The sequence below is a fragment of the Coenobita brevimanus genome, chromosome 26 (assembly GCF_032717465.1).
Source record: "Coenobita brevimanus isolate Jiangsu-jjx chromosome 26, ASM3271746v2, whole genome shotgun sequence".
In the NCBI taxonomy this organism is placed as follows: domain Eukaryota; kingdom Metazoa; phylum Arthropoda; class Malacostraca; order Decapoda; family Coenobitidae; genus Coenobita; species Coenobita brevimanus.
Window position 1 is genome coordinate 11,220,980 of NC_136979.1, and position 16,835 is coordinate 11,237,814.

At 41.1% G+C, this 16,835-nt stretch overlaps 1 protein-coding gene across 1 annotated transcript; it reads left to right on the forward strand.

Annotated features, from left to right (window-relative positions):
- Window positions 1–298: 298 nt before the first annotated feature.
- ODA-Dnal1 (Outer dynein arm dynein axonemal light chain 1) lies at window positions 299–14,884 on the forward strand. The gene is made up of 6 exons (XM_080267942.1): window positions 299–322; window positions 798–970; window positions 1,646–1,757; window positions 5,311–5,400; window positions 7,987–8,077; window positions 14,679–14,884. Exons 1-6 carry the CDS (start codon window positions 299–301, stop codon window positions 14,882–14,884), a joined length of 696 nt encoding a protein of 231 aa, XP_080124068.1.
- The last annotated feature ends 1,951 nt before the right edge of the window (window positions 14,885–16,835 follow it).

Here is a 16,835-nt window from a genome sequence, read left to right on the forward strand (position 1 = left end):
TTCTTTCCTTACCCTCAACCCTTCCTCCAAGTTTGGTCTCAATTGAATAAACACTGTGAAAGTTGACTTTGTTGAGACTTTGACCTAACCCTGTGAACTTGACCTTTGACCTGACCCTCAACCCTTCCGCCAAGCTCAGTGAATGTCAGATAAAAATTGTTCCAGTAATTTTGTTGAAACACACACACACACACACACACACACACACACACACACACACACACACACACACACACACACACACACACACACACACACACAAACACACACACACACACACGTCGAACAAAACCCAACAATGGCTCTCGCTTCGCAAGCACAGGTATAATAAATATATTCCCATCTTGTCCCTCCTCCTTGTCGTTTGTCAAGCTCTTCTTCGTTCAGCCATTACGAGTACACTCCCATAACTTCTCCCTCATATACTCCCCCAGCTTGTCTCTCAGCCTTGTTCTTCATCTCCAACTTCGTCCTGGCATCAGTCTCACCCCCCCCCCACCTCATGTATACAATGTTACTCATACACATCCTTCCTCATATACTACCTACGTTGTCTCTATTTCATTCTCGATCCCCCACGCCTTCGCCCAACCATCATACTGTCATATTCCTTTCCTCATATACTTCCTCACCTCGTCCCTCCATCTCGTTCTCGATCAACGTCTTCTTCGTCCAAAGCATTCCACTCCCAAACACCCTCCCACATACAACCCGACTTATAAACATTCTCCCTCATAGACTCACCCATCTTTTCTCCCTACCTCGCTCTCGGTCAACCCCTCCACCTCCTTCCCCAGGCGCAGAGCAAGGGCGGGGATGCACAGAAGGGCACCAGCACGCGGGAGGCGCTGAGGCAGTGGGAGGACAACACCGGGGAGAAGGCAGCTGAGGCCAGGGAAGTGAAGCTGATAGGACTGCAGCCGCCTATTGAAAAACTAGACGCATCCCTACAGACACTGGTTAATTGCGAGTGAGTAGGTAAATAGATAGACTGGTGTATAGATAGATAGATATGATAGACAGAGACGGAGACGGATGAATAGACAGATAGACAGACAGACAGACAGATAGATAGATGGATGGATAGATAGATAGTCAGGCAGAATCAGACAGCAGGCAGATAGGTATATAGATAGATAGAAAGCCAGATACATAGACAAGGTTAGACAGACTGATAGACAGGCAGAATGACAGAAGGCACGCGGATAGAAGGGGGGTGGATAAGGCAGGAGTAGATTAGAGAGCTTGGGAGATACGCATGTCGAGATACAGACTGGCAGATTATTATACTGGCAAATGAAGAGAGAGAGAGAGAGAGAGAGAGAGACAGTGAGTGAGAAGATAATGAATAGATAGCTTAATTAAAGAATGAATGATTAGGATGTGAGCCAATAAATGTTAGAGAATGAGTAGGCAGAACTATAAAGCATGGGGAAGACAGGGAGACAGATAGATTAATAGACAGATAAAGAGTCAGATAGATGGAGAGATAGACAGATACAGTAGATAGACAGCCAACTTAGACAGACAACGAGATGCACAGTCAGATAGAATGGAAACAGACAGGGAGTGATGGGGAGTGTGTAGTTAGCTGTGCACAAATACCGCTACCTAACAACTGACCAACAAATTCGTCCCCACACAGGAAGCTGAGTCTGTCCACCAACATGATTGAGAAGCTGAGTCACTTGAACAACCTGCGATGCCTCAAAGTGCTCAGTCTTGGCCGCAACAACATCAAGAACTTCACAGGGCTGGTTAGTACACACACACACACACACACACACACACACACACACACGTGGGCCAGATAAGATATCCTATAATTTTCAAAGGAAGTGAAAGAATGAAATACCAAAACCTTTAGCTCAAGTTTTGAACATACCATTAGGGAGTGACACTGTATCATATGACTGGACACCAGCAAATGTAATAATAGAATTTAAAAGGGGTAATAAATCACAACCCGTAAACTATCCTCCAGTTTGCTTAACACCAGCAGTATGCGGGTTGTTCAAGGCCATAATTAGAGGTAAAACGGTTAAACATTTAGAGCAAAATAATTTCATCCAGTACTCACAGCGTTGACTCCGGCACAATCGTTCATGTCTTGCCAGTCTCCTTGACTTTTTCAGTGATATTACTGGTATGTGCGATAAAACCAAATCCGTTAATGAAATCCATCTAAATTTTTAGAAAACATTCGATAAAGTTCCTTGTAAAAACTTCTTAAGAAACTTGATATTTATGGTATCACCGTATCAGTGACAGTGTAAGAAGGTGGATCCAAAATTAGCTTAGGGAACATAAACAAAGAGCTGTACTTCACGGGAAGGAATCAATGCAGAGTGCTAGTATGTTCAGTTTTGGATCCCATTCTACTTATAATTTACACCACTGAAACTGACGAAGGTTGTGTTGTGAAATACAAATACCCTAATCTGCTGATGATACAAAAATCGGTAACAGAACGCATACACTCAAAGAGATATCCCCATTAACTGTTTAGTTAGGCTCAGATGTGGGAAATGGAATTTAATAATGAATGCAAAGTCCTAAATATTGAAAGTCAAAGTGAGGAAGTTAGCTCCACTTTAATAATACTCAACCTGAGAATAATTATAACAAGTTATTTAACACCAAGTATACAATATGCTACAAAGAGGCAGCAAAGAACGCTAGCAAATTGGGTGGAGTCATAAGAATAGCATTCAAATTCAAACCAAAGAATGTCAACCTAACCTTGTACAGCATATCCGTTAGTACGCCCACATGTGGAGTATTGTATTTAGTTTTGATCACCATATTACAAAAAGTACGTAGATAATTTGGAAAGGATGCGATGACAAGTCCCAAAAATAATTCGATTGAGGACTAAGTCTTACGAGGAACGTTTAGAAGAAATATATTTAACTTATAAAGGCTTGGACTACGAGATGCTTTTATTCAAGTTCATACGATTTTAAAGGACATGATAGCATGGCAGTCGATATGTGCTTCAGTGGTCGAATTATGTCAGAGGTAATGGTTATGAAATTACTGGCAAACGTTTCCAGTTAAGGGGAGCAAAGCAAATTTTGTTCCGTAACAAGAATTATAACTAAACATTTCGAACAAGTTGCCCAGTCATGAGATACACTGTGATATAATTGCCTAACAACCTTTTAAAATAGTACAGATAGATATCTAGCTTCCAATCCCCAGCTAACCACGTTCATAGCTGGAAAAAAAAAATGTTTACATATTTTTTCCCCTCATCCAGATCCCGGAGAACAGAAACAGCAGAACGTCACTGAACAATGGACAGCACTTTTCCATTCCATATGTCTTAGTGTTAAATATCGTTCTTCATTCACCTATCTGGGTAAACTTTCATGGCAATTTCCTGTACTGCTTGGTGATCCTCACTTTTTCATGGTGGCTTCGATTTAAGGGATTAATGGGTGGGAGCATCCTTCTTGCTTTATTATACATATCTTCAGCTCATATTATAATCAGATGCCATAGTTTAAGTCTTCTCTGTCAAGCAGTGTCGAGAGAACTGTAAGATTTGTTCCTGTTTACTTTCCTTTATACTCTTTTGCACACACACACACACACACACACACACACACACACACACACACACATATATATATATATATATATATATATATATATATATATATATATATATATATATATATGTTAGGAGGATAAAATGTTTTAAATGATGAGTTGCCTGAGGAGGTAGAGTGTTTTAAGTATTTAGGGTCACATGTTGCTGTGGATGGAAGAAGAGATGCAGAAGTGAAGTTTAGAATGAATGAAGTAGGAAAAGTGCTGGGAGGAATGAAGAAAGTGTTTAGATGTCGTTCGCTTAGAATGGATGTAAAGAGAAGGCTGTATGAGGGTGTTGTGGTACCGACGCGTCATATGGGTCTGAAACATGGAATATGGGTGTAGCAGAGAGGAAAAGTTTGTATGTAATGGAGATGAGGTGTCTGAGAAGTATGTGTGGAGTGACGCGTATGGATCGAGTGAGAAATGATGAAGTGTGAAGGAGAACTGGAGTTGTTCGGGAGATGGCTGATCGAGTTGAGCAGAGGGTGTTGCGATGGTTTGGGCATGTGGAGAGAATAGATTATGAGCGATTGGTGAGAAAGATAACTAGATCTGATGTGAGAGGTGTAAGGCTGAGAGGAAGACCACGAATAGGATGGTTAGACAGTGTAAAGAGAGAGCTGGACGTGAAAGGGATGTCTGTTGAGCAATGAAGAGTGGCTGTGCATGATAGAAATGAATGGAGGGAAATTGTGAATGAATAAATGATGATGTAGCCCTGAGGGGATATTCTCCAGCATTTGTCTGATCAGCTGACCAGGTCAGGTGTGGGTAAGGGGATGGGTCTACTATGATGTGGCAGGGGTAAACCAGCTCTGCTGTCGGGCCATGCTGCGGATGTCACTGATTGCACTACGCAGTTGACCCTCGTGCGGTGTGGTGCGGTGAGGATCTGTCCCTTCTCCTCTTTGGGGCTAAGATGCGAATGAATGTGTTTGAGTGGATGAGTAAATTGGGAGTGTGTCGTCCTGTCTCGGCTATCTCCCTATATATATATATATATATATATATATATATATATGCGTGTGTGTGTGTGTGTGTGTGTGTGTGTGTGTGTGTGTGTTGCAGTCTCTGGAGACTTCCTTCACTTTTGGGAAGTTTTGGAAGTTTTCAGAAAGGGACGGAGACGGGTATTATTTTCATTCTGTTTGTCTGTTTGTTTGTTTGTCTGTCTGTCTGTCTGCTAACACCTTGACGCGAACCCTACAGGTGCGATTTTGACCAAAATTACAGAGATCATGGGCTATGACCTGCTGATCACCTGATTAAATTTTGGGCCAAATTGGGCCAAGACCCAGGTTGTAGGGCCAAAAAAATGTAAATTGTAAAAATCGTTTTTTCGCCATAACTCCTTTCAAATTCGTCTTACCGACATGAAACCAAAACTTAACTTTCAAATCTACATCCTATAACATGCCTCATTACATCGGGGGGCCATCCCCTAGTTAGCGGTAGGGGGGTCAATGTCAGGCAGTTCGGGCCTAAAATTTCAAATGGGCATAAAATCGTCAATTTTCACCCGATTTACTCCAAATTTGATATGTGCCTTGTTTGACTAGATATCCTGTTATGTTTATACGTCAGCACTAAAATGGCTGCCAGGGATGGGTTTGCTGTGCCCGGCACTGCTTCTTGTTTAAGTGGTTGTGAGAAACTTGGGTGGTTACCTGACCACGAGTGAATGAATACGTGTTGTGTACCCGACAGGAGGTGCTGGCCGAGACCCTGGAGCAACTGTGGATCTCCTACAACCTGTTAGAGAAGATGAAGGGGATTGGCGCCCTTAAGAAGCTCAGGGTAACTATGAATATCTGTGGCACCCGCTGATCGTGGCGCTGACTGGCTGTGTGCTGACTGGATGGCAGGACAAAAAATGACGACACTGTACAACTCTGACGACTGATATAGAGTTACTTGAAATTATAGATCTCTTGATGCCTGATTCATAAACACTGACACACACTACGAAGGAACAGAGCAGACCTATCATTAAGTCAGCAGGATTATAAGAATTTGTGGGGTATGATACTGAGATTTACTACAGACCCATTAATTCTGCATAATCTGATAATCTAGCATATTTCCATGTGTGTTTAAGTTGTGTTAAATAGGTAGTTATTTTCCTGTTAAAATCGTAATATTCGGGGATCTTCTCTGAGCCAATCTCCATTTGTAAGCAGATATGTGATAAAGAACGTAAAAATTAGATAAGCGTTGTCTAGTGTCTGATTATTTAAAGATTAGATTAGGTTGACAGACAAGTTAAATAGACAGACAGACAGACTAATTAAGAAACAGATAAGGAGAGATTAATACATCCATCCATCCTTACATCTATCCATCCATCCATCCTTACATTCATCCTGTCCATCCATCCATCCATCCTTACATTCATCCTATCCATCCTTCCATCCATACATACATACATTCATACAGACATAAACAAACAGACAGATACATCGATCGATGGACAGAGACAAATAAACAGGTAGGCAGGTAGGCAGGTCCATAGATACGTAGACAGGCTAAAATAGACAAGTAGATAGATAAATAAATAGATAAATAGACAGACAGATGAACAGACAGACAGATATACAGACAGGAAAACACAACAAATAAGAAGGAAAGTAAGGAGACCGAGACAGCTGTAGATATACAGTATGGAGAGATTGGCAGAGAGACATAATTTCAGAAACCCTGAAACTTAGATAATGTGGATTCAACGATGACTCCTTAAACGTCTGAACTAAGTATGCAAACCCTGAACCTCAACGTTGCTGATCTCTGTTGTTGTTGTTGTTGTTGCAAAAATCTGTTCTGTCTGAACAAGCACACCCGCCGGCTACGGGAAAGCAACTGCTATGTGGCTGTCCTGTAGGTACATACACCGTGTAAGGATCCGGCGTTCCTTTACGGTAGACAGCACCTCACCAGGGTCGGACCAGGGTACTTCTCCACGGCGAGGTACGGGGAAATATGAGATTTTGATCCCGGATGGACGCCACAGATGCTACACGCAGTCTGGACAATGCCACCAAGTGTAGGCTCCTCGCGCCTACGTTGCTGCTGATACAATATAGGACTGGATGTACTTCTTGTGTAATATAATGTAATGCAAACATTAACGCGATCAACACACGTCCTACACATCAACTGTATCATGGTGACGTGAAAAAGACGAGGGTAGTAGAGATAAAGGCAGATACATACATACACACATACATATATATATGAGATTCAGTGATGACTGCTACCATTACTTTTTCTACTCTGGCCAGGGAAACATCAGAACATTTACCCTTAACAGTGATAGGTATATTGAACCTCAGCCAGGGGACTGAAGTCAGCTTAGCAGCGCCACCTACTACATCAGTGAAGGGCCTTACTGATGACCACATCCAACCCCTTCAGTTCAAACACAACCTCCTGGTAAGACCGACAAGAGGCAGCAAGAGTACGAGTAAAACAAAAGACACCGTACGTCATCGGACAGAAGGCGTTACCTAAAACATGGACACACACACACACACACACACACACACACACACACACACACAGTCTCTCTCTCTCTCTCTTTCTCTCTCTCTCTCACACACACAAGGCAGTAGGGGCGGTGGGTGGCCAACTCCCTCCATCTTGGTTATTGATCGTACCTCAAGCTGTGGTGCTGGACGCCGGCAGATACACACATATGGATTGACAGACAGATACATAAACTGATGTCTATCTGTCCACCTATCTATCTATCTGTCTATATAATTATTAATTATCTCTTCATATAAATCAAGATATATATATATATATATATATATATATATATATATATATAGATAGATAGATAGATAGATAGATAGATAGATAGATATAGATACAGATATAAATATAGATATAGATAGATAGATAGATAGATAGATACGGATATAGACGACAGACAGACAGACAGATGGATATATGGACAGAGAGGTAGATATAGATAGATACAGATGGATAGATATATAGACAGATGTGTGTATTTAATAGGTAGGAGGATAGATGGATAGACAATCTCTACCTGTCTATAGCTAGGAGCCTCAACCCCGGAAGTGGTGGCCACAAACCAGTATATAATCCTATCCTCCACCATCATGTGCAAAGATAAACAAAACAGATAAATGGTGTGCTGGGGCCGAGTTGCCTGTGTGTACCGAATGTGTGTAGTGAGGTTATGTGGCTGTGTGTGTGTGTGTGTGTGTGTGTGTGTGTGTGTGTGTGTGTGTGTGTGTGTGTGTGTGTGTGTGTGTGTGTGTGTGTGTGTGTGTGTGTGGTAATAGTAGCAGTAGAAGTAGCAGTTGTTGTCGCTGTTGCTGTTATAGCAGAAATAGTGATTTACTGTCCTACCAACAGGTGCTGTACATGTCAAACAACCTGGTGAAGGACTGGGCAGAATTCCTTAAGCTGTTAGAGGTGCCGACACTAGAGGAACTGAACTTTGTTGGTGGGTATTCAATAGATACTTCACCCCTCTTATCATTATCATCATCATCATCATCACTGCTATCATCACCATCGTTATCAGCATCTCCCCTTCATCATCATCACCGCCATTAAAATCAGCAACTTATCTCTGTCCTTTATGGTATGAGACGCATAGGATCCCCAGCCTAGAAAGTGGTCTCTTATTTCATGTTAGTAATAAATCTGTAGTCATTACATAGTCCAGTACATTATTATTTATCATACAAAACTCCCCTCGTGGTTATGGGATTAAAGTCATATTATAGCATGTGTCCTAGCTCAATATGGCATTACGACGTTCACCTGGCAAGAGTAACATGCGGAAACAGTGAAATAGTTTGGGTATGTGCTGATATCTATAAAGACTAGATTAACAAGAGCTGCCAGACTGTAGTGTAGTTGCACTAATCATTGGAACTCGGTAGGTTTTCCAGTGACGAGTAAAATTGCTTGGTATTAGGTAATGAAAATGGATATATTGTCATGCGAGGTTTGAAGATTCAGGAAGATGGGAATAACCGCTAACATATTTACCGGTACCAAAGAAAGTTAATACTCTTGTTACCCTTCTACAGTCTTTACCCCGAAAATCAAAAAACAAAATCATATAGGACTTCCAGACTTAGGGAAAGCCATGGCGGGTGACGGATCTTTATCGTCACCACAACATAACATCCGGCAGCAGAGATTATCACCGCAGTATCTAATCGGGTTGACAGCCAGTCTTCCATCAAGCTCACAGAAATATTTTTGTCATGTCGAGGAACGGGCACGATTCATACACACAAACTTACGAACAGTTCCTTGTTGTGACTGTGATTTGTGTTTACAGAAAAGGCGAGGAGGATGCAGATGTGTCTTTGTTCTTCAGGCAGATCAAAATATAAGTAACGAAAGGTTCTGTGTTAAGAATTATGAATTGGTGTCATAATTCCATAACTCATTTTTCCTTTTTTGGGGGGAGGGGGGGAGTCATTCCCATCGATCCACTGCCTAATTCCTGTCAGTCCGTTTTTTTTTTTTTTTCCAATTTGTTCTTCAAACTTTCATACAATTTAAGTAGCACTGATGGGGTATATGATACCTATCCTCTGTTATCATGTTTTTGTTTTTTTCTTGGAGAGAAGAATTTTGTTGGTTTCTAGCCTTTGTCTCCTTCTTCCTTGCATTAAAAAAAAAGTAGCTCAGCCGGAAAAGTAGTCAAAAGTACTACCGTTTCTCTCTCTCTCTCTCTCTCTCTCTCTCTCTCTCTCTCTCTCTCTCAACACATTGAAACACAAGATCACGTGTTAATCACTTGTTAAGTTCTTTGCTCTGTTTTGAAGTAATTAAGTACACATATTTTTTTTCCATTTGTCATCCATTAAATCCTTGAATCCTGTTACGTCTTTCATAGCTTATTCCTGCTTCATCCAAACGATTTTATTTAATTTAGAAAAGGCTTCTGGAGTGGGTTAGTGAAGACTGCATCTAACTCCTGCAGCTGGAAACTCTATCTGAAGGGAGTGATAATCTCTGGCTGTTAGCAAGAATTAAGCAAAAGAGTCATTATAGCTAAGAAGTTCAAAATTAAATTATATAACGGGGCAAAATTTTACTCATATTTAACCTGTTCCTTCCGACCACGTATGTTTGAGTTTATTCTTGCTGCCTCCAGACAGTCTCACTCACCCTGGGCAAGGCCTCTCGACGGAAAGCGATTAATGAAGATATCTAACTCCTCTAGTTCGAAGAGTTTCTCCTGAGCTGAATAAAAACGTCAGAAACTTGTGTGAATGAAATAAGAATGACGTTAGCGTGTTGGATGGATTAACAGACTTGCCCCAAAATATGAGAAAAAACCGACTAAGGTCAATACTGAGCCTGAAGGAAATATTACGGTACTTCTCTTGGCTGTACCATTCGATATTGATAAAACAATCTGCCCCGCGTCGTATCTCATAAAACAGTCAAGGGAAAAAAATACAGCTCGATAAGACTGCCTAAGTGATTCCCTTAATGTGCCTGTCATGTACAACTCGTCCTTGAAGGAGGTCGTGACTAGAATTAACCCTTCATCATGCTGCCGCAAAATGAATCAGGAAGGGCTGTTTGTATGAGACCTGTGGTGGAGGACGTGTGTGTGTGTGTGTGTGTGTGTGTGTGAGTCTGTTTACGCCATCGGTATGAAATGATAAGAGGTGCGAAGGTAAGGTACGCTAGGATATAAGAGAACATACTACCAGAATCCATCTTAAATGTTCGCAATGGTCTGGGTTACGGATCCCAGACACAAGGCATACAAAGGTCGGGAGCCAAAGGCAATGATCAATGAACCATCCTGGCTCAACTACCGCCACAAACTGCCATAGGCCATCTTTTCTTGGAAGTGCAGTTGGAAAAAAAAAAAAAAGATCTTACTGCAGCCTCACTCCGACGCAACTGTACCATCCTCCACAATCATGGCATGCCTTAACATCATCTCAGGCCCGCTTCGCCGCCCACCACTCACCCGATGGTCTGCACTATATTTCTGTGAATGATAAATGATATGCAGGCTTAGTGACAGCAAAAGATATGCAGTTCTTGCTATCAGTCTCAATAACATTAGTCCAGTGTTTCAGAATGCAAGGCAGTGCAAAATATTAAATATAAAAGTTATGTTGCAAATTATTTGTCAGCAGGCCAGCAACAAAGTACTGTATTTAATTTTATCAAGTTGCGATTCGTAGTCTGGAGATATATTTGGGGAATCCAGGGGTGGGTGGGTGGGAAATGACACGACAAATCTCCCAGCCACCTGTGCTTACACTGTGATAACAGGATAACAAGATTAGCTTTAATCCCACGTCCCCACCCAGGTGTTTAACACCTCCAGTTTGGTGACGTATCTGTTACTTTGGTTTTGCAGTTTTCACACGATTTTATTCATTTAAGGAGAGATTTTTCTAACCTGAGGGGTTACATGCAGTCTTCATTAATTTCATTTTCTAGCAAGCTTCCCTAACAGAATGAAATCATGTGGAGATAGCAAGAACAAATTATAAAGTATGTTGGAGCCTTTAAAAACGAAACGTAATCATACTGAAGATATTAGACCTCAGATGACAGCTGACGCCTTGTGTATAATGCTTCAGTTGCTGCTGGATGATCTGACTCAACACAAGGAAACTCTTCCGCCGTCAAAAGCTGTACCCCTTCAAGCTGACGACATATTTTTTTGTTGTTGTTGTTGTTTATTCTCACTGCATCCCGACTATTTCATTTATTTGGAGAGAATTCTTAAATGAAAGGGTTACACAAAGCCTTAAATAACCCCCTTACAGTAAGAGATTCTCCCTAAGTTATATAAAATCATCTCGTGGGAACTTAAGTAAACTGAAAATACATCACTGGATTGAAGGGGTTGAAGATGAGGCTGTGTACTAACAGATATTAATTGGTGTCCGAATTCCGTTTCATTTTTTTTTTTTTTTTTTTTGGGGGGGAAAGTCTTTCTCATAGATCCTCTCCCCCAACCCTGTCAGTCAGGCGTTCTTTTTCTTTTCTTTTTTTTTTTTTAATTTCTATACATTTTTGCTACTTTCATACACTTCAATACGTACTGATGGTTCTTAACACCTTTCAACCCTTCCAGTTCAAAAAGTCTCCTCTGAGCTGAACAAAACCGTTTAAAATGAGCAAGAGTACAGTACAAATACGTCCTGGGACTGAAGGAGCATAAACCTGAGCTAAGTATCCGTGTTATCGTATAGCACAATGGCCACAGGACTGTACTCGCCACTAGGACGCCACACGAGATCTAAGGGTACAATACTAACTCACTCACTCCACTGACCTACTTGATATTCTCTGTTGCTACCGTCAGACGGGTTTTTATAAACCTCGGGAACGATCTCAAGTAAGGGAGTAGTTACCTGACGTTCTGACTAGCTCGAATATTCTCGCCAAACCTTAATATGATCGTTTGGAGACAGAGTAAAATAAGAAATGACGTCACCGTACTGAGGGGGATAAGTATCGAATCTGTAGTTCAAAGTACCAGGCAATAATGACATATCTAATTGCTGTATTTAAGCTTAACCCCTTTAGAACGACGACGATTTAATTTTACTTCTGCTGTCCCTGTACTTTACCCACCTCTGGCAGTGAGGGTCAGAAACCATATCAGGTTGGTTATCTGACTTTTGTTACCACCAAGCGATTTCAGTTTTATTCTGCTGTACAAACCCGCCCATCAGTATATCTCTCACTACCACAGATTTTTCCTATGTTGAACAAACTCGTGCGGAACCAGCCAAAATAAACCATACAATGATGCCTTTCAGACCATATTTCTGCCACCACTGGACGGTTCCATGCACCTTACAGATCTACGGCAGCAAAAGAGTTAATAACACCTTCAGTACGATGATAAAATTATTGCCTGCCTTTGCATGGCATAATGTTTCTGCCCGTCTGTGTGTGTGTGTGTGTGTGTGTGTGTGTGTGTGTGTGTGTGTGTGTGTGTGTGTGTGTGTGTGTGTGTGTATCTGTTCCCATTATATCTCATGAACGGCTCGAGTTATCACCGTAAAACCTTCAGGGTATCAGATTATGGTCAAAATCTTGGCCGAGATCGAAAACGGGCACTCGAGGTCAAGGTCAAGGTCACCAAAATGGCTGCCAAAGTTCAACTAGTTTCTATCTCCTGCCTTAGCACCATTATATCTTATTAACGGCTTGAGCTATCAACATGAAACCTTCAGGGTATCAAGATATGGCCAAAATCTTGGACTTAGCCAGCATCATATTCTGGCGGGCGATTAGCATTCGGCTCCCGAATGTTTTACTTTCATTAATGAAGAAATAGGTCCAGACAATAGATGGGGAGCGTGTCCGAGCGACAAGGAGAGTATGTTTTCACCCCTGTTTGTTCGAAGACTAATTGTGAGATTTGGACCAAATTTGGTGGGTAGATAGCCCACGTCCCAAGAAACAATCGATTAGCTTTTGGGACCGATCCGGATCGTATTACAAATTCTGGTTCCGGAAAACCCTTTTTGCGAAATCCTAATCAGTGATGAGAAAACCTAACCCATTATGAAGAGTGGTCTGGAAATTACGTTGCCTTTGTCGGAGAAATGCGCTCCACTGAGTGCCCCTCAAGTTTTTACTAGATTTGACCCTTTTTAAGAAAATGTCCAGCAATTTTCATGTTTCAAATAGGTACGACATGTCATGACTGGCATAATATTAGAGAGAGAGAGAGAGAGAGAGAGAGGGAGGGAGAGTTTGTGCTCTGCTCTCGCCTAGGGGAAATATTGTTATCGGTTTTCGGTTATATTTGGTCTGATACCACTCAAAGACAGTTTTCATAACAGTTCATAATGGTATGGGCTGCCAAGACTGGTTCAACAGCTAAGAAGAAAGCAGTGTTGCTGCTCTTCAGGCAGCGAAATTATACAAGCCGTTTGGAACAACAATAATTACACACCAAGTTTCGGCTAAAGTACAGTTTTCTCGCTCGCTTTGCTTACTCGAAAAGTTAGGTCTTCATAGTTATATATGTTCAGTTTCTTTCTTTCTTTATATTTTTCTGCCAAACATTTTTGTCTGGTGCAGTTCCTACATTTTCCCTCCAATTCACCTCGTATTTGGTACAAAAATCCCTGAACAAATATACCCAGATTTTTTTTTTTTTAAATCTAGACCTCTTAAAGAGTTTTATAGGATGAAAGGTCAAACAACATAGCCACCAATCTGGGGATGCTATGTTCTTGTATCGTTGTGTAGTGTACCTTGGTATAGACTATTCTGCATGCCTCTGGGAATGTTGGCAGTCTTTAATATTTTATCCTTGTTATCACTAGAAGGTTTTCTTCAGTTTAGGGAAGACCACTGGTAGGGGAACGTATCACACACCATGTCAATGCGCCCCTTGCACGCGATTTTATTAAGCTTAGCGGACACCTCTCGTAGTGACACGGCTACAGTAAACAAAGTAACACCTTCCACACAATAACATCTTTGTCATTATATACTTGCTGCCGATAAACTACTTTGCTCATCTTCTGGGAAACCTACCTCCAATAACACCTTCAGGACGGTGACGTGTTTTTATTATATTCTTGCTGCCATCAGACGAAATTGCTCATCTTACGAGGAAGAAGTGTTAAATTAAATAGGTCGTTCTAATCCCCTCAATCTGGTGACCATTTTTCCTTTCTTGCTACCTCTAGACGATGTTACTGAATTTAGGAAGGCTCTGCAGCAGTGAGGTAGTAAAGATAAAATAAAGACATATCTATCCCTCCCCGATGGCTGACTCCCCTATCATTTAAAACAGTCTGTATACAATAAAAATAAAGTATACGTCACGGGACTCAAGAGGTTAAACATAAATATTTACCCTGTGTTGCAAACTAGAAGTGAAGGAATATCAGGTGTGTGTGTGTGTGTGTGTGTGTGTGTGTGTGTGTGTGTGTGTGTGTGTGTGTGTGTGTGTGTGTGTGTGTGTGTGTGTGTGTGTGTGTCCTTTTTTTCTAACAAACAGTATGGTCATAAATCCTCAACATATTTCATATATCAACCAATAAAGGAATTTTATTTTTCTGCTTTAGGTAACCCACTGGAGGAGAAACACTCTGCGGAGGGAACCTGGCGGACAGAGGTGGAGCGTAAGTTAACCTGGCTCAAGAAACTAGACGGCCTTCCTATCATCAGGGACGTGGATGACGAGCTGATCATTGAACACCAACAGCAGCAACAACAACAGCAGGAACAGCAGCAGGAGAAGGACGCCGCGGAACAACAGACACCTTCCTAGTCTTGTGTGTCTTCTTCTTCTGCTCCTCCTCTTCTTTCTCCTCCTCTTGTGCAGTTAGCCGTTTCCTCTTATTCTCGTTGGCTGTGGAATATGGTATTCGCTGTGGTTGTCTTCTGATTATTATACTGATTAGCGAAAGTCAGCGATGATGGACTGGCATTAGTTCAAAGGGCTACCATTAACCCGTTCACTACGATGACGTATTTTTTCATTGTGACGACAATATTTTACGCAGCTAAGGGGAAACCTCTCGTAGTGAAGAGGTTAACTGAAGCTGCAGCTAACCTCTCCAGGACGAAAAGTGCCTCCTAAGCTGAATACAGTTGTCTAGTCATCATCAATGTGGATCAGTTCGCTACAGGTACCGCCTGCAGGCTAAAGTAAATCCGCCAACTATCCAAACCCTTGTCATACACACCCCTGCACAAAATTCGTCCAACCAGCTCGATCCGCTGAAGATACCCAACCCTTATCAATCTTCATACCTCTCTTTCTACTCACTCATTTACCATATCTATACACCTTCTTCTTGGCCTACCACTCATCCTCCCATCTTCACACTCACTCAGATAAACCCTTTTCACCACTGTATTCACACCAACACTTTTCGACTCCTGTGGCCACAGACTTCCTTACTCCACATCTTTCACGATTCACGTTATTCCTTATCCTGTTTTCTCTGGCATTCTGTGCACATTCCTCAACGATCATATTTACACTGCTCTTACTCTTGACTTTTTACTTTTAAATGAATTCTGCCACATAGCCTATACAGAACCTTCACAGCTCCAGTCACTTTCCCTCCTTGCGATACCCTACTTTCTACTTCCTTTGCACCTTTACCTCTATTCTTTATAATTCCACCAGGTAGCCTACCTTAACACCTTCACCACCTCGAGTCTCTTACTATTCACCATTACGTCACATTAGGAGACGTCTTTTCTCTCAGGCACAATCACTTTACTCTTATTCACATCTTTCAAAGTCCGACGCTCACAGACATCCAAAAACCTATACATCAGCGTACCAGTCTCTTGTTTGTTATGTACAAGCAACACAGCATTATCTTCATACATCAGATTGGAGACACTCCATCCTTCATTCATTACCAACGCCATCCATCTCTCCGTAATTCGTGTTTTTACCTCCCATAACTCCACTCATAAATATATATATATATATACACATACAGTATATAATATATATATATATATATATATATTATATTATATACTGTATGTGTATGTGTATATATATATATATATATATATATATATATATATATATATATAATATATTATATACTGTATATATATATATATATATATATATATATATATATATATATATATATATATACTGAATAGCCTTGGAGACATCACATAACCTTGTCTCATGCCAACGCTGATCTTAAAACATTAACTTATCCACCTACCCTTGTTCAGACTTCACTGTCACCAAAAGTACTGTTAACAGCATTCAGCAGCATATCATTTACACCATATACAAGTATATACAGAATCTGCCACAATCTCTCTCTGTTTACCTCGCAGCATAAGTTTTCCAGATTTGTATATTCCATAAACACCTCATTGTTTGTTTCACAGGCCTTCTTCACTATGTATCATTACAAATATTTGATCGACACATCCTGCATCATTCATAACGCCACCTCAGCCGTCATTCATTAGGGCCTTCTGATATGTCGCTTACTTTTTTTGGGATGATACTTCCTTAAAGTTTCCTACAACATTCAACATATTAATTAGCGATAATTTTTGCACTCACTTTGCTCACCTTTACTCTTGTGCAGGTGTACTATGACAACCTTTTTAAGCAATTCTAATACACTTGCACTCATCCAAGCTTTCTTACTTATCTTTAACAAACACGCCATTCCATTCTCTCTGCAGCACCCGGTTATATCTGCATACACCTCGTCAACGCCTGC

Coding starts and splice junctions, on each gene's coding strand:
- ODA-Dnal1 (XM_080267942.1), top strand. CDS start 299: ATGGCTCTCGCTTCGCAAGCACAG. Junction 323..797: donor CTCTCGCTTCGCAAGCACAG/GTATAATAAATA, acceptor CTCCTTCCCCAG/GCGCAGAGCAAGGGCGGGGA. Junction 5,401..7,986: donor GCGCCCTTAAGAAGCTCAGG/GTAACTATGAAT, acceptor TCCTACCAACAG/GTGCTGTACATGTCAAACAA.